Source organism: Mercenaria mercenaria, chromosome 16 (genome assembly GCF_021730395.1).
Source record: "Mercenaria mercenaria strain notata chromosome 16, MADL_Memer_1, whole genome shotgun sequence".
Taxonomy (NCBI): Eukaryota; Metazoa; Mollusca; class Bivalvia; order Venerida; family Veneridae; genus Mercenaria; species Mercenaria mercenaria.
In genome coordinates, this window is record NC_069376.1 from 24,614,615 (window position 1) to 24,629,444 (window position 14,830).

The window sequence follows — 14,830 nt, forward strand, 5'->3', positions numbered from 1 at the left end:
TATCCTTGTGTACAATCCTAGCCCAGGAGAATTTTTGAAAAAAAAAAATACCCATTTCCGAATTTTTACAAACATTTTAGATGGAAATGCTACTTTTATGCTGCGATAACCAGAGAGTCTGATTTTTTAAACCAAATCAATCTAAAAAATATTTAAACAAGAGGGTCATGATGACCCTAGACCGCTCACCTGAGTAATATGAGCTACATGTTTCAAATGTCAAACTGATGATAAAAAAAGTCAGTTGGTCACATTCATGGTCAATGAAATTCAGTTTTACGATTTGTGTGCAAAACTGTGTATGTCATCAAGATTTCAAGGCTGTATCTTAAAAAACAAGAAAGTAGCTCAGTAGGTCAAGGTCACAGTCAAGTGACATCATATTACTTGGGGTCATCAGGTAATTATAATTAAACAGTCGTGGAAATAGGATCAGATGATTTTTAAGTATTTTTTCCTATATAACTCACATAATAACTAAGTGGCCCTAGGGCGGGGCCTCTTTTAACCCCAGGGGCATAATTTGAACAATTTTGGTAGAGGACTACATCATACCAAATATCAAAAGCCTAGGTCGTATGGTTCCCGACAAGAAAATTTTTAAAGCTTTTTCCTATACAAGTCTATATAAAACTTGGGAACCCAAGGGCAGGGCCTCTTTTCACCCCAGGGGTACAATCTGAACAAATTTGGTTGAGGACCATAAGACAACGCTACAAACCAAATATCAAAGGTCTAAGTGTTGTGGTTTCAGACAAGAAGACTTTTAAACTTTTTTTCCTATACAAGTCTATGTAAAACTTGGGACCCCGGGGTGGGGCCACATTTGACCCTTGGGGGATAATTTGAATAATCTTGGTAGAGGACCACTAGATAATGCTACATACCAAATATCAAAGCCCTAGGCCATGTGGTTTTGTACAAGAAGATTTTCAAAGTTTTCCCTATATAAGTCTATATAAACCATGTGAACCCCGAGGTGGAGCCATATTTGACCCTTGGGGGATAATTTGAATAATTTTGGTAGAGGACCACTAGATGATGCTACACACCAGATATCAAAGCCCTAGGTCCTGTGGTTTTGGACAAGAAGATTTTTAAAGCTTTTCCTTTTGGTTGCCATGGCAACCAGAGTTCTGCATGGAATTAAATTCTTTGAACAGTTTTGAAAGGGGGCCACCCAAGGATCATTCCTGTGAAGTTTGGTGTAATTCTGCCAAGTGGTTTTCAAGAAGAAGATTTTTTTAGGAAATGTTGACGGACGGATGACGCACGTTGAGCAGTCACAAAAGCTCACCATGAGCCTTTGGCTCAGGTGAGCTAAAAATGAAATTTTAAAGTTTTCTCAGTTCTTAAATGCCTGAAATTTACAATATAATCTATATCGTAATCAAAACCAATCCAAATAACAAAAAGGATAAAATGAGCCGCATCATGAGAAAACCAACGTAGTGGCTTTGCAACCAAGCTGGTCTGGATCCATGCTGGTCGCAAAGCCACTACGTTGGTTTTCTCATGGCACGGCTCAAATAGTTTTTTTTTCAGAATCACGCATACACTGGACAACCCTAATTGTGTAATTATTAAGTTTCTCTGCCTACAATTTCTAAGGTTGTGTTTTCTGTCATTATTCTCAACAATGTATATAGTCCTATATTCAAAAGAAATATCAAGTTGAAAATACACTGTTATGGAAAATTTTGATCAAACAAAAGGTCAAAATCAAGGGCACAACTGTCTTTACTGAATGACCTATGTTTACATCGAAAATGTCTATGGGTGTCTTGTTAACAAAAATAGCAACACGTTCAAAATATTTATTTTTAATCATATTTATGTATACTATATATTCATTTACTCCATACATATAACCATGTACAGCACTATAATTTATCCATCAACAAAACATACATAATCCACAACATTATTGCACATATCCTAGTTTGTGCAGTGAATAAGAGACTCCACATAATGTATTACCATGTCAGCATGAATCAGTGTGTCAGGCATAGCATAAAAAATATATATTGGAGACAAAAGTCTACAATAAAAAACATGGTGTCTTCACTTTCTGTCCCAGGTCTAAAGAAGAGGTTTGATAAAATTGCTTTCTGACTTGATTATTTGTCTTACATAATCTGTAAGCAATTTTCCCAGTATGTTGTTTATATTTGTCTATTGAAAAAAAAAACCAAATAGCTTTAAGATAAGACACGTGATACAATAGAGAAAACGCTGCTAAGGCCACATGGTAAGACTGGTTTCCAAACAATAATTTTGACTTTCTAAAACTATGCTTGAAAACCAATCACATTATGCTACTTTGCTATTGGTCAATTTCATGACTTGGTTTCAAATTCATCCAATCAGTGATGAAATGTTGAGACTGGACTCAAATTTCTACACTGCAGTCTGAATAAGGCCTAGCTGAGCACAAAATATTTAACAAAGATGATATGAATACAATTACATAACAACAAGCCCTCCTTCAGTTATCACAGTAACAACAAAGTGTCTGGACCCATATAGAAAGTCACATATCAAAGCAAATCTTTTTGCAGACAGAGGAAAAAACTTTCCATTTTCTATCAAATTTCCAAATTTGAAATAAAAAATCATATGTAAAAGAAAGGAATAACCAGCATTTATCAAATAATATAACCAGCTACATCATAAAATCAAAACATTTTCACAACACAAATAAGCAGGTAATTAAACTGCAAATTAAGTGACCCAAAAATTTTTTTTTCATGTTTTCATGTAATACTATGCAAATGTACAGAGCAACATATTTCTTTCAACAACTTGGTCAGAGATATTAATAGGCGGGTTAACATGAAATTTACATCTAGGAAAACGGTCTATTAATCTATGAAATAATTTACAAAAACAAAAAAGAAAGAAAGGCAATATATTTATGTTCACAGCCTAATCTGTGTGTAAAGAGTTGTGAAAAGTTTCCTAATAAAGTCACTATAGAAACAGAATTTAGGAGAGTGGGTCGTCCAGGACATCGGTTGTCTTTGTCTTTTCTGTCTTCTCCTTGGTTCCCGCTTTTTTCTTCTTCTCCTTAGGTTTGCTCGTACTTGCTGCACTTGTGTCCGCAAAGATATCATCTGAGAAATAGATTAAGAGAATTCAGCATCGTTTTTTTATTAGTTCTTCATTTATGTAACAGCAAATAACTGGCAACTACTCCACATTAATCAGAGCAAGGATGATAACTGGGCCAAAGTGGAAATCCTGAAAATAAGCCGGGCGCAGCCTCTATAGGTGAGGTACGTACCCTCCGAACCCCTTAGCAAACAACAGCTGTCAGTGGACAGCGCGCTCGACTATTCTCAGTGCTTGATAGTATAATATAAGCTATGAGTAAAACTTTAACATTACAACAAGCATATTCTAAGTCGAAAAGGGACCATAATTCAGTCAAAATGCTTGATAGAGTTACCTCCTCCTTTTTACAGACTGGGGTCATGATGGTAAACAAGTATGCAAAATATGAAACCAATATCTCGATGGACTTTGAAAATATTTGGGGTGGTACGCAAACTTTAACATTTATTCCAAGTCGAAAAGGGGCCATAATTCAGTCAAAATGCTTGATAGAGTTGCCTCCTCCTTTTTACAGACTGGGGTCATGATGGTAAACAAGTATGCAAAATATGAAACCAATATCTCGATGGACTTTGAAAATATTTGGGGTGGTACGCAAACTTTAACATTTATTCCAAGTCGAAAAGGGGCCATAATTCAGTCAAAATGCTTGATAGAGTTGCCTCCTCCTTTTTACAGACTGGGGTCATGATGGTAAACAAGTATGCAAAATATGAAAGCAATATCTCAATGGACTTTGAAAATATTTGGGGTGGTACGCAAACTTTTAACATTTGTGTGACGCTCACGCTAACGCTCACCCTAACGCTAACGCTCATGACGACGCCGGGGCGAGTAGGATAGCTCCCCTATTCTTCGAACAGTCGAGCTAAAAATCTCATTTTAAACTTTGCAATACTGTCTACAGTCGATCTAAAGATCTGCTTACTATATTTTTCTCAAAATTCTACACATGATGAAATTATATCATAAATGAATTTTGATTATCCAAAAAAGATCTTTTACTAAATGAGCCATGAATAAATGAATTATGATTGACCAGAATGACATGTAACTTCACAAATTTCTCAAAATTATAGGTTGAAAATCTTTTAATTTGTACCAAGAACTTGTTTATACATGTATAATTAGGTCTTTAGTCATTTAAACCTTTACTTTGCTGAAGTTGCAAAAGTTTGCGTATAATATAAATGACATAATTATTTCCAATCACAAACACTTTATACCTATGTCATCCTTAAATATTTGTTTCTTTGGGGTAGCTGATGTTTTCTTCTTAGTCTTCTTTTCTTTTGGTTTGGCTTGTGGAATGTCGCTAAAAATATCTGTCTGGTCAGTGAAAATATCTTCATCTTTGGTTACAGCCTTCTTAGGTTTCTTTTTCTCCACTTTACTTGGTGTTCCAAAAATGTCATCATCATCATCGACAGGTGGCTTGTTTTCTGTTTTCTTTTCAGCAGGTGGTTTTTCATTCTTTTTATCTTTCGGTTTGTTCAAAGATGATGATGAAAATAAATCATCATCATCATCAATAATGGGTGATGGTTTGGGCTTTGGTTTCGATTTTTTAACCGCAAAAATGTCATCGTCATCATCAACTGCTATCACAGGTTTCTTAGCTTCTTCAGTTTTGTCCTTAATCACTTTCTCCGTTTTCTTTGGCACAGAATTAAATATATCATCATCCGTTAGACTTGAGCCTTTTGATTTATCTTTACTTTCTGAAGATTTTGGCACAGACGCAAACAAATCATCGTCATCAGCAGTGTCTGATTTCGGAACACTTTTGGTATCTTTATTAGCACTAGTAAATAAGTCATCTAAATTTTCAGTTTTTGTTTTCGGAAAATCTAAATTTTTATCAGCGAATAAGTCATCGGGACTATTTTTATCAGGGTTTGTATTCTTCCGCTGTCCTATTACAGATTTAGCACCCCCAAATAAATCTTCATTACCAAATAGATCAGGCTTTTCCGTTCCGAGGCTGAAATCAGGTGACGGACTTCTTTCCGGGGAATCTGTAACAAGAATTAAACAAATGATATAATATGTCTTATATACAACTAATAATGTAACTCTTTCCTGTATATTATCAAGTTTGTATCTCTAAATTAAAAGAGCATGCTGTAATGATATATGTTCTGTACACTATAAAACAAGTAAATAGAGTCAAAAGACGAAACAAACAAAAAGTTTGTTTGTTTTACATGTAAGATTAAAATATCTTTCACTCATGAACACCATATTTTACATTTTCACTCGTTGCTATGCCACTCATGAAAATATTGCATCTGGTGTTTGTGAAAGACATTTCAATTATACACTGAAACAAACAAATACCTTCTACACAACAATAAACTAGGACTGTTCAGTCACTATATTCGGAACAATAAGAAATATAATGAAGTTACAAGAATACTGTAGAATTGACCATTTTCTAGTAGATTTTATTTAGGGATTTCATGCTTTAATAGCAGCTTAATTCCCAGTGTAAAGAATTAACAAAACGCGAATGTCTGTATGATAAATGATTAATATTCACAAATATTTTGAATTAGAGAGTGGTAATATTATAATGTTATTAATCAAGCAATTTCATATTGGCCTTGTTATTTGTCCAAGGGTTGTCGTATTGGCCCGAGTCCGCAGGCCGAGGGCCAATACGACTGCCCGAGGACAAATAACTAGGCCAATATGAAATCGCTTGATTAATGATAATATTATTATTCAACTTTCGACTGTTGGCGGTACAGTACAAGAACTCAGTGAGTTACCTTATGGCAGCTATGCACGTTCAGGTGAAAAATCTTGACAAGTTGTTTAGACTTATTTTAGAAATCATAATCATTTTAGCCGGTAAAACAGAATGAGTTGTATGTTGCCAGTTGGTACTTGAGAATAATTTTGAGAGATATTTTTGATGTGACATAATCAAGAGTAACTAGAACTTACCTTTTTTTTTTGAATTCCTATTTATTTTCTTTAGTGAGTTATCTTATCATTTGAACTGTGATAAAACTGCTTTAAAAGTCCTTTCGTTTTAGGCTGCAGGCAACGAGACACAAAATTGTACATATATGTGTTGATCAAGATAATACAACCAACCAACCACACATTATACACTCCCATGCCTCGTTTAATTCTTATCCGAAATTGTTTGCAGTCATGAAGACGTACACCCCGCTCAGTTATACTTGGTTATTACATGAACATGTTAGATGATTTTTTGTCAAAATGTGAAAGAAAAAATGTAAATCTATAACTCTGATGTAAAACAAAATGGCGTCATTTAAAAATCTAACGGAAGTGACTTCTCCGTATTGGCCCTCCCTTTTGAACCAATCAAAATGCTTGAATTCCGTATTGGCCCTGTTTTTCTCGTATTGGCCCTGTTTTTCTCATATTGGCTCAGTTATGTTTTGTATTAGCTCTGTCTGTTTCATATGATGTTTGCAATTGGTCTAATACAGTGTGTAATATTGTAAAGTTGAATAATAATCATGAATATTAATGAAAGTAAAACATTGCAAATACTAACTAATGTACAATATATACACATGCTCTGTAAAGGGAAGGGCCTCCAAATGAACATCAATTTTTAAAATAGACAACAATACAAATCTGATAGCAAAAATCATACATCAATGAAAAAGATGTAAAGTAGAGCTGAATTCAATCTATTTTACATCATATCTTTTGTTTTTCTACACATTCCACTGACTAATTATTCTACAGACTACACATTGTACAGACTATACATTCTACATATTATACATACTACATATTCAATTTGTACAGTCTAGACATTCTACATTATCTACAGACTATACATTCTACATATTACATATTCTACAGACCATATATTGTACAAACTATTTGTTCTACAGATTACATATTGTACAGACTATATATTCTACAGATTTCATTGTCTACAGACTACATACTACACATACTATATTTTCTACAGACTACATATTCTAAATACTACACATTCTAAATACTACATATTGTACAAACTTCATGGTCTACAGACAACATATTCTACAGACTATATCTTGAACAAAGTACATTGTCTACAGTTTACATATTCTACAGACTAAACATTATTCACACTACATACTCTACAGACTACATATTCAATAGATTACACATTCTACATATTACATATTCTACAGACAATGTGAGTATTTTCATCAATAAGAACTTTTAGCTAAAACTCAATCAATTTTTCTTTCTATTTATAATTACTAACTACTCTTTCAATCTCTCTGAAAACAAAAGACATAAATTTTTCTTTTGGAAAAAACATTTATCTTATGACACACCTTTTAATTCTAAATCTAAAGTCTGCATATATAATCAAGTAGCAGTATTCATACTTTTGCTTTTAAGTGAATTTGTTATAACAAAAATATTTCTTGTAACTCATGACAATAGACAAATTCATGCAGAAACTGCTTTTTATAATTAAGTCTAGATCTTTTTTTTAAGTTATATAACTTCATAGGTGCCAGTTATAATTTTTATTGTTTCACAATACTACACCTGATATTGGAGGAGGAATTCTAGAGGGATCAAAATCAAGATCTGGAAGCACTGGACTGGTATCCGGCTTTGATTTCACTGGACTGGTTCCTGATCCTGATCCTGATGATGATGGACTGGTTATTGGACTAGACTGAGCATTGAAGAAATCATCTGTGGGACTGGAACTGGACAAAGCTGCTGATTTTCTGGCATGTCTTGAAGGCGGACGTCTCTTACTTTGTATTTTCGCTCGATCCTGTAAAAGATGACGGCATAATATTTTGTTCAAAACTGTTTTACATAAGTTTGTTTAGTTTCTAATATTGATAACTCTTGTATTCCAATAATGTTAGTCTGCTTATTTACCAAGCTATAACATTTACAGCATTTAGGACATGCGCTGGCATTCCAGCTTTAAAATGGTCAAAAAAAAAACCACGACATTCTTTCAGACAAAAATGAGCATCCGAGTAGGACTATCTCACACGCCAGCTCGAAAGATTTTTTTATATGAAAAATTTCTATATATACGGTTTCAAACTCGCAGTGCTAAGGGGCAAGTGATGTAAAGTCAGAGACTGTAAAAACCTGGCATCAGAAGTCTACAAGTATCAATTCCGACTTCCTGGAAGGTTCAACTTCCTCATATTTAACAAGATGTGGAGGCATTTACTTAAAGTCAATGTTCTAACTGAAACCAAGAAAATCTAGGCCTTGCTAGATAATCAAGATGAAAGAATACTAGTCAGTAGAAAACCAATGCTCGTCAATGAAAAAATCAGGCAAATAATTATAAAACAACGTTAATTTCATATTCTAACACGACCAGCAAATAACCTACATACATGTACAGCAAAATCTATCTCGGGTTATTCTGCAATAAACCACTCGTGTGCAATGACGTCATTAGATCCAGGTGCGTAGCACGGTCGTAAAAAGTAGTTACCACTTTTTCTTACACTGTTGATACTAGTATGTCGTGTTAGAATCGAAATAATAAGTTCCCAAGTGTGATTTATCTTAGAATAACACAAGTTTTTCGTTCTTATACAAAACAATATATCACTCAGGCCTATGGCCTTCGTGATACATTCTTACGCATAAGAACTCAAAACTCGGGTTATTCTAAGATAAACCACGTTTGGGAACTTATTATTTCTTAATTATCATCAGGAAACAATGTAACAAACTCTTCTAATATTTCTGTGTTGTATGTCCCACCAACACAGGTAAGGTCATATTTTTTCCAGACACTTTCCAGATTTAGTGGTGGAAGACCCCAGGTGCCTGTCAGTGCACTGTTGCAGGCCTGGGCACCAGGGTAGAACCACTGACCTTCCATGAGCCAGCTGGATGGCATCTCACTCCAACAACCTGAGGAAGGCCAATAAGTAAAGAGGTCAGTTGCAAGTGATTCCAAGCCGGCAACCAGAAAGGTTAACAGACTTGAATACTTAAGTGTTACCTTATTTGCGCTCTGTAAAGTTCTGACTTCAGCTGGGGCATCAAACCCTATGGTGATCGGTTCCGGTTCCTTCGCTGGTGGTGCTGCCCCTGGCAACATAGCTGCTGGGTTAAAGTTCAGTGAAGCCTAAAAGCATTACAGCAATAAAAAATAATATTAAAATCTTTATCTAGTAAAGCTGAAAGGTGAAATTAGCATATCTATTTTCAAGTGCAACCTATATAAATTTAGCTTTCATACTGGACTAAAATTTCAAACACCACTAGCTTTAATTTAAGCATTTTTTGTTTTGGAAATGAAAATCAAAATAAAGTGATTCAAGTGACCAGTTCTGGGCAGTTTATTTCTCTATGAAAATAATTATATATGTAGACAAGCTATCTAATGTGTTAGTCAGGCAAAGAAGATAAATGTAAAATAGAAAGATTTTAGTTTCACTTTATATCATATTTGGAAAAGATCAAATGAAAGTAGTGGTCCCAGTAATGAGACTTGCCAATTTCTGAGCAATTATAAATTCCTAGTATACTACTTTGAGATACTTCTGCAATTACAAGCAGATGGATTTCTATAAAGTTTGGTATATCTAGCAGGCTTTTCAGTAAATGCATATATCATAAGATAAACTGCTGGTCTGCAGGCTGTGCTATTCGGCGGGCAATAGCTCAACACAGATTCTGGACGTACAAATTATTAAATATTTGTTATATTTTGAAAACAATGAAACAGTTATAACCTGGAGTTTTCCAATTTTACCCTTAGCAGGTGAAGTACTGGCAGGCGGAGATACCGGCTCAATGACTGGTTTTACAGCTTTACGATTCTATGGTAATGAAATATGCAAAATAAAAATTCAAAGCAAAAACAAAAACTACAGTAACTGCTGCTTCATGATCTCTGGCTTGAGCGCCAGGGCTGCCTCTTACAATTTGGTTTATGTTTGGCTAACTTGAAACCCCAGATAACAAGAATTTTGCTCATCTCCTTTCAATTTCGGGTGATTAGTGTGTTACTGTATTACGATTTCAAAGTAGGTGGGCTCGATTCATAAAACACTGGGCTATCCCAACCATGTGTTTGAGACACCTAAATGTGAAGGGATGTTTTGATCAGGCTATTTGGAATATCCTGCTGGTGTACCGAATTGATGCCCACACAACTAGCCAGACTGAAACAAAATTGGGTGAAATCGATGTACTGGGCAAAATCGGGACAGACAATGGAGCCCACCTAGTATGAGGTTCAACTATCATAGAAAAAAAAGCAGTCAAGCAAATCAAAATAAAACTAGAAACACACAACATATCTACAAAAAAAATAAAAGAAAACTACAAAAAATGCAAGCGTTAGAAACAAAGCAACACTGCACACTTCAACAGATCAAGGGAAGGGCACATTATTTTCAGATTTCATAGTCCAAGGTTATCTTATCTTAAGAGTGGCATAACAGACACAGTTTTGGCATTGTTTTGTACATTTTCATATAAAAGCTCACTATCAGACCTGAAGTTAACTTTCATTCTCAAGCCATTTTTAATGATTCTGGTTCAGATTTTGCATAAAATATATCACTTTGAAATTCTTTAGCTTATTTTAATATTTTTCTTTTAGCAAGTGATCTGTCATAGGTCTATTTTATTAATTATAATGCAGTGAAAATATTGACAACTGCAGTTGAGAACTAGAAAATGCTTTTGTAAAAAAGCGCATGTCTCCCCCAATGCAAAGTCCTATAGGCAAGAAGTCAATAGGGGTCAGGAGCGAAAGTCAAAGAGACACTGATGGTTGGCTGCAATAGGGATCATCTGCTTTGCATGTCCAATCATCCCGCTAAATTTCAACACTCTTTGCCTAGTGGTTCTCAAGTCACTGTTCAGGCTTCTGTGACCTTGACCTTTGATCAAGTGACCTCAAAATAAATAGGGGTCATCTACTCTGCATGTCCAATCATCCTATTAAGTTTCAACATTGTAGGTCAAGTGGTTCTCAAGTTATTTCCAAAAAATGATTTTACATGAACAGGCCACTGTGACCTTGACCTTTAATAGACTGACCCCAAAATCAATAGGGGTCATCTACTCTGCATGTTCAATCATCCTATGAAGTTTCAACATTCTGGGTCAAGTGGTTCTCAAGTTATTGATCCGAACTGGTTATCAATGTTCAGGCCCCTGTGACCTTGACCTTTAACTGAGTGACCCCAAAAACAATAGGGATAATTTACTCTGCATGAACAATCATCCTATGAAGTTTCAACATTCTGGGTCGAGAGGTTCTCAAGTTATTGACTGGAAATTGTTTTCCATGTTCAGGCCCCTGTGGCCTTGACCTTTAACAGAGTGACCCTAAAATCGTTAGGGGTCATCTACTCTGCATGACCAATCATCCTATGAAGTTTCATCATTCTGGGTCAAGTGGTTCTCAAGTTACTGACCGGAAATGGTTTTCAATGTTCAGGCCCGTGACCTTGACCTTTCACAGAGTGACCCCAAAATCGATAGGGGTCATCTACTTTGCATGTACAATCATTCTATGAAGTTTCAACATTCTGGGTCAAGTGGTTCTCTAGTTATTGATCGGAAATGGTTTTCCATGTTCAGGCCCCTGTGACCTTGACCTTTGATGGAGTGACCCCAAAATCAATAGGGGTCATCTACTCTTTATGATCAATCACCCTACGAAGTTTCAATATTCTGGGTCAAGTGGTTCTCTAGTTATTGATCAGAAATGGTTTTCAATGTTCGGGCCCCTGTGACCTTGACCTTTGACGGAGTGACCCCAAAAACAATAGGGGTCGTCTACTCCAGCAGCCCTACAACCCTATGAAGTTTGAAGGTTCTAGGTCAAATGGTTCTCCAGTTATTGCTCGGAAATGAAGTGTGACGTACGGACGGATGGACAGGGCAAAAAACAATATGTCTCCTGGGGGAGACATAATTATGTCCAAATGTGACAACATTATCGTAACTTGGGCCTATTTTCAAGGTCATAAAACGAAACTACCAATTAGATACCGACTGTTCTAGACTAGTCTTTTCACTCAGTTTTCTCACACTGAGCCCTGTTAGTGAGTAGGAACTAATGTTAGTGAAAGTATATATGGTAGTGTAATAAATGAAAAGTTACCTCATCAGCACTAGAGAATAAATCTTCATCATCTGGACTGGATAAATCTGAAAACAAATGTCAGAAATCATGCTGTAAAGCATAATGCAATAAAATAATGGCATCTGAGCATGTAATATACATTCTTTAGATGAAATACGCTATATGTGTTTGAGTAATTCGAATACACAAAATGGCTTGAAAAGCTTTGAATCTCTAAGACTATGATCAACTGTTATCTGAAATACTGTGAAAGCATTAAGTAAAGATATACCATGCCTAATTTTTGTATTTGAAAATATGAACAATTTGCTACACAGCATCTATGTATGCAAAGAAAACAGGTATGTGAGTATAAACAGTACTGTATGTAGACAATACTTCAGACACAAGAGAGGCAACTGTGTGGAACCACTGGCTTTCCACAACCAAGCTATGAAGCTTCAAATCTAGAGTGGCAATGGACAAGTGATTCGATATCAGCTACCTAAACCACTCACCTATAACAGTCCTATTGAACTTATTTACAGACTGTTAAACTAACCTTGAGTTTTTGTTTCTGCACCAGCTGGTTTCTTTAAGGCACTAAAAGGGTCCATCCCACCAAACATGGAAACTCCACCCACTGGCTTCTTTGGTTTCACTTCAGTTGGTGACTCAGGCTGAAAAATGTCAAAATTCACTGCTTTTCAACTGGGCTTAATTTTCAACAGTATTTATGCTGTGTAATAGTAGTCACAGTTATGTTCCTTGTTTCAAGTCTGTGCTCCAAGATTATAAAGCTGAGTTTTAGACCAGTCTCAAAACCCTATCATCTTATTGGTTAATTCTGAGCATTAGATTGAAATTGTCCAATAGAAAGACTGCAATTTTCGACTGGTCTCCAAATCCAGTTTTAAAAACTTGGAACCAGAAACTATCTGTTCGATGCATATAGAACAAAGGTGAATTATAGACCTTTTGTTAAACTGTCACAGAAGACACTCTTCAAATTGGAAATCAGCTCTTGTGCTGGCAGCTCAAACTACTATCAACTCTTTTACCAGATATTCAAAGTTCCTTCTACTCAGGTTAAATAACACAAAAGCAAGAAAATAATTTTCATATTTTTGCCACAATGCATTAAACTTGTAGTATAGAAAACATTTTAAGATCATCATAAATAACCTGCCATTGGTCTACAAAACACAGTATGTTTATAATCATGTCTAACGAGTGCGCTAGCAAGAAAATGCCATAACACAGAATAAATAATCTGCACTAAACAGAATGAATCCACCACCTGATATTCTGGACAAAATATTGGGTAAAACACATATTTTAAGTCAGAAACCTTGACCCTATAATGCTTAGACTGATTCTGACATGTCTAAATTTCATGATGATCAAACATGAGATGTTTTTAAAATCCTGTTAAAATGTGCAGAAGTTATCTGCACCAAAACAAACAAACCCAAACAATAAACTGTTAGATGACTTATTAATAACCCCCTAAATTTTGTTTTCTTAGGTATAAATTACAAGTGAACATCATACATACTGGTTTGCTAGCTTGTGGTTTTCCACCTCCAAACAAATCATCATCATCATCATCCATATCAAGAGGTCCCGTTGTTTTAGGCTTTTCTGTAATTGTTTCTGGATTCTTCACTGGTCCACCAAACAAATCGTCATCTTCTTCATCAGCAAGAGGTCCTGCAGACTTTGGAGTTATTTTAGTGGCCGGTTCTTTCTTTGCCTCTGGTTTGACTGGTACTGTTTTCTTCACTTCCTGTTTTTTGACTGGTCCACCAAACATATCTCCTCCATCATCACCACCACCAAACAATGGGTCAGCTGTAAAAATAATGTCAGGCAATGATAAAGCCTTGTCTTTTATTGTGAAATCATAAATATTCAGGGGGAGGTTGGGTGATTAATTTTCTTTGACTTCATAGTTGCTATCAATACTAAATGAACAAAATTTAATGTAATTCCTTTTTATTTCATCTTCAAAAACTAATATCCACATATTCAAATCTCTGTGATAAAGCAATCTAGCTAAAACTAAGAAAATTCATGCCCAGAAATTAAAAGGTTTCACAATATATACAGCTTTTTGAGGACTTTCTCTGATTTATTACAGATCAGAGTTCATATGTCCAGGAATTAAGACATGACAGGGCATATTATATTAAAAGGGGATAATTCAGCCAAAACAAAAGCTAGAACTATGTAACTCGCCACATGTGGTTATTTCATGATGTCATAAGGCCATGTGCAAAGTTCAGCCAAGTTGTTTATGAAAATTCTGCTTACATGCAAAGCTAACAAGAGGGCCATGATGGCCCTATATCGCTCACCTGTTATCATTGCACTTAAGGACAAGTCTTCAAGGTCAAAAGATCATAACAGAAGAAAATATAGTTGAAATTTTCTTTAAGTAACTTTAAAAACAAGATTTGAAAACTTTTTGTAGAGGTCCACTAGGCAATGCTACATGTCAAATATCTAAGCTCTTCTGGTTTATTTTTAGAAAATTTTGAAGATTATTCTATGTACAATCAAGTACATGGGGCAGGGTCAATTTGACCCCAGGGGTCATGATTTGAATAAACTTTGTAAAAGTCTAATAGG

General features: G+C 35.3%; 1 protein-coding gene across 2 annotated transcripts in view; it reads right to left on the reverse strand.

Annotated features, from left to right (window-relative positions):
• Positions 1–1,811: 1,811 nt before the first annotated feature.
• LOC123540147 (WASH complex subunit 2-like) overlaps positions 1,812–14,830 on the reverse strand; it is a 48,070-nt gene continuing 35,051 nt past the window's right edge. Inside the window, exons 27-34 of one of the 2 annotated variants that reach the window (XM_053526405.1) lie at positions 13,755–14,050; positions 12,759–12,876; positions 12,236–12,282; positions 9,846–9,932; positions 9,110–9,235; positions 7,663–7,900; positions 4,344–5,135; positions 1,812–3,116 (exon numbers count right to left, since the gene is read on the reverse strand). In XM_053526405.1, the coding sequence (XP_053382380.1) occupies positions 2,989–3,116; positions 4,344–5,135; positions 7,663–7,900; positions 9,110–9,235; positions 9,846–9,932; positions 12,236–12,282; positions 12,759–12,876; positions 13,755–14,050 (1,832 nt within the window). In that variant the 3' untranslated portion in view covers positions 1,812–2,988. The remainder of the gene's footprint in view (positions 3,117–4,343; positions 5,136–7,662; positions 7,901–9,109; positions 9,236–9,845; positions 9,933–12,235; positions 12,283–12,758; positions 12,877–13,754; positions 14,051–14,830) is intronic. The other variant, XM_053526406.1, reaches the window with a different exon arrangement.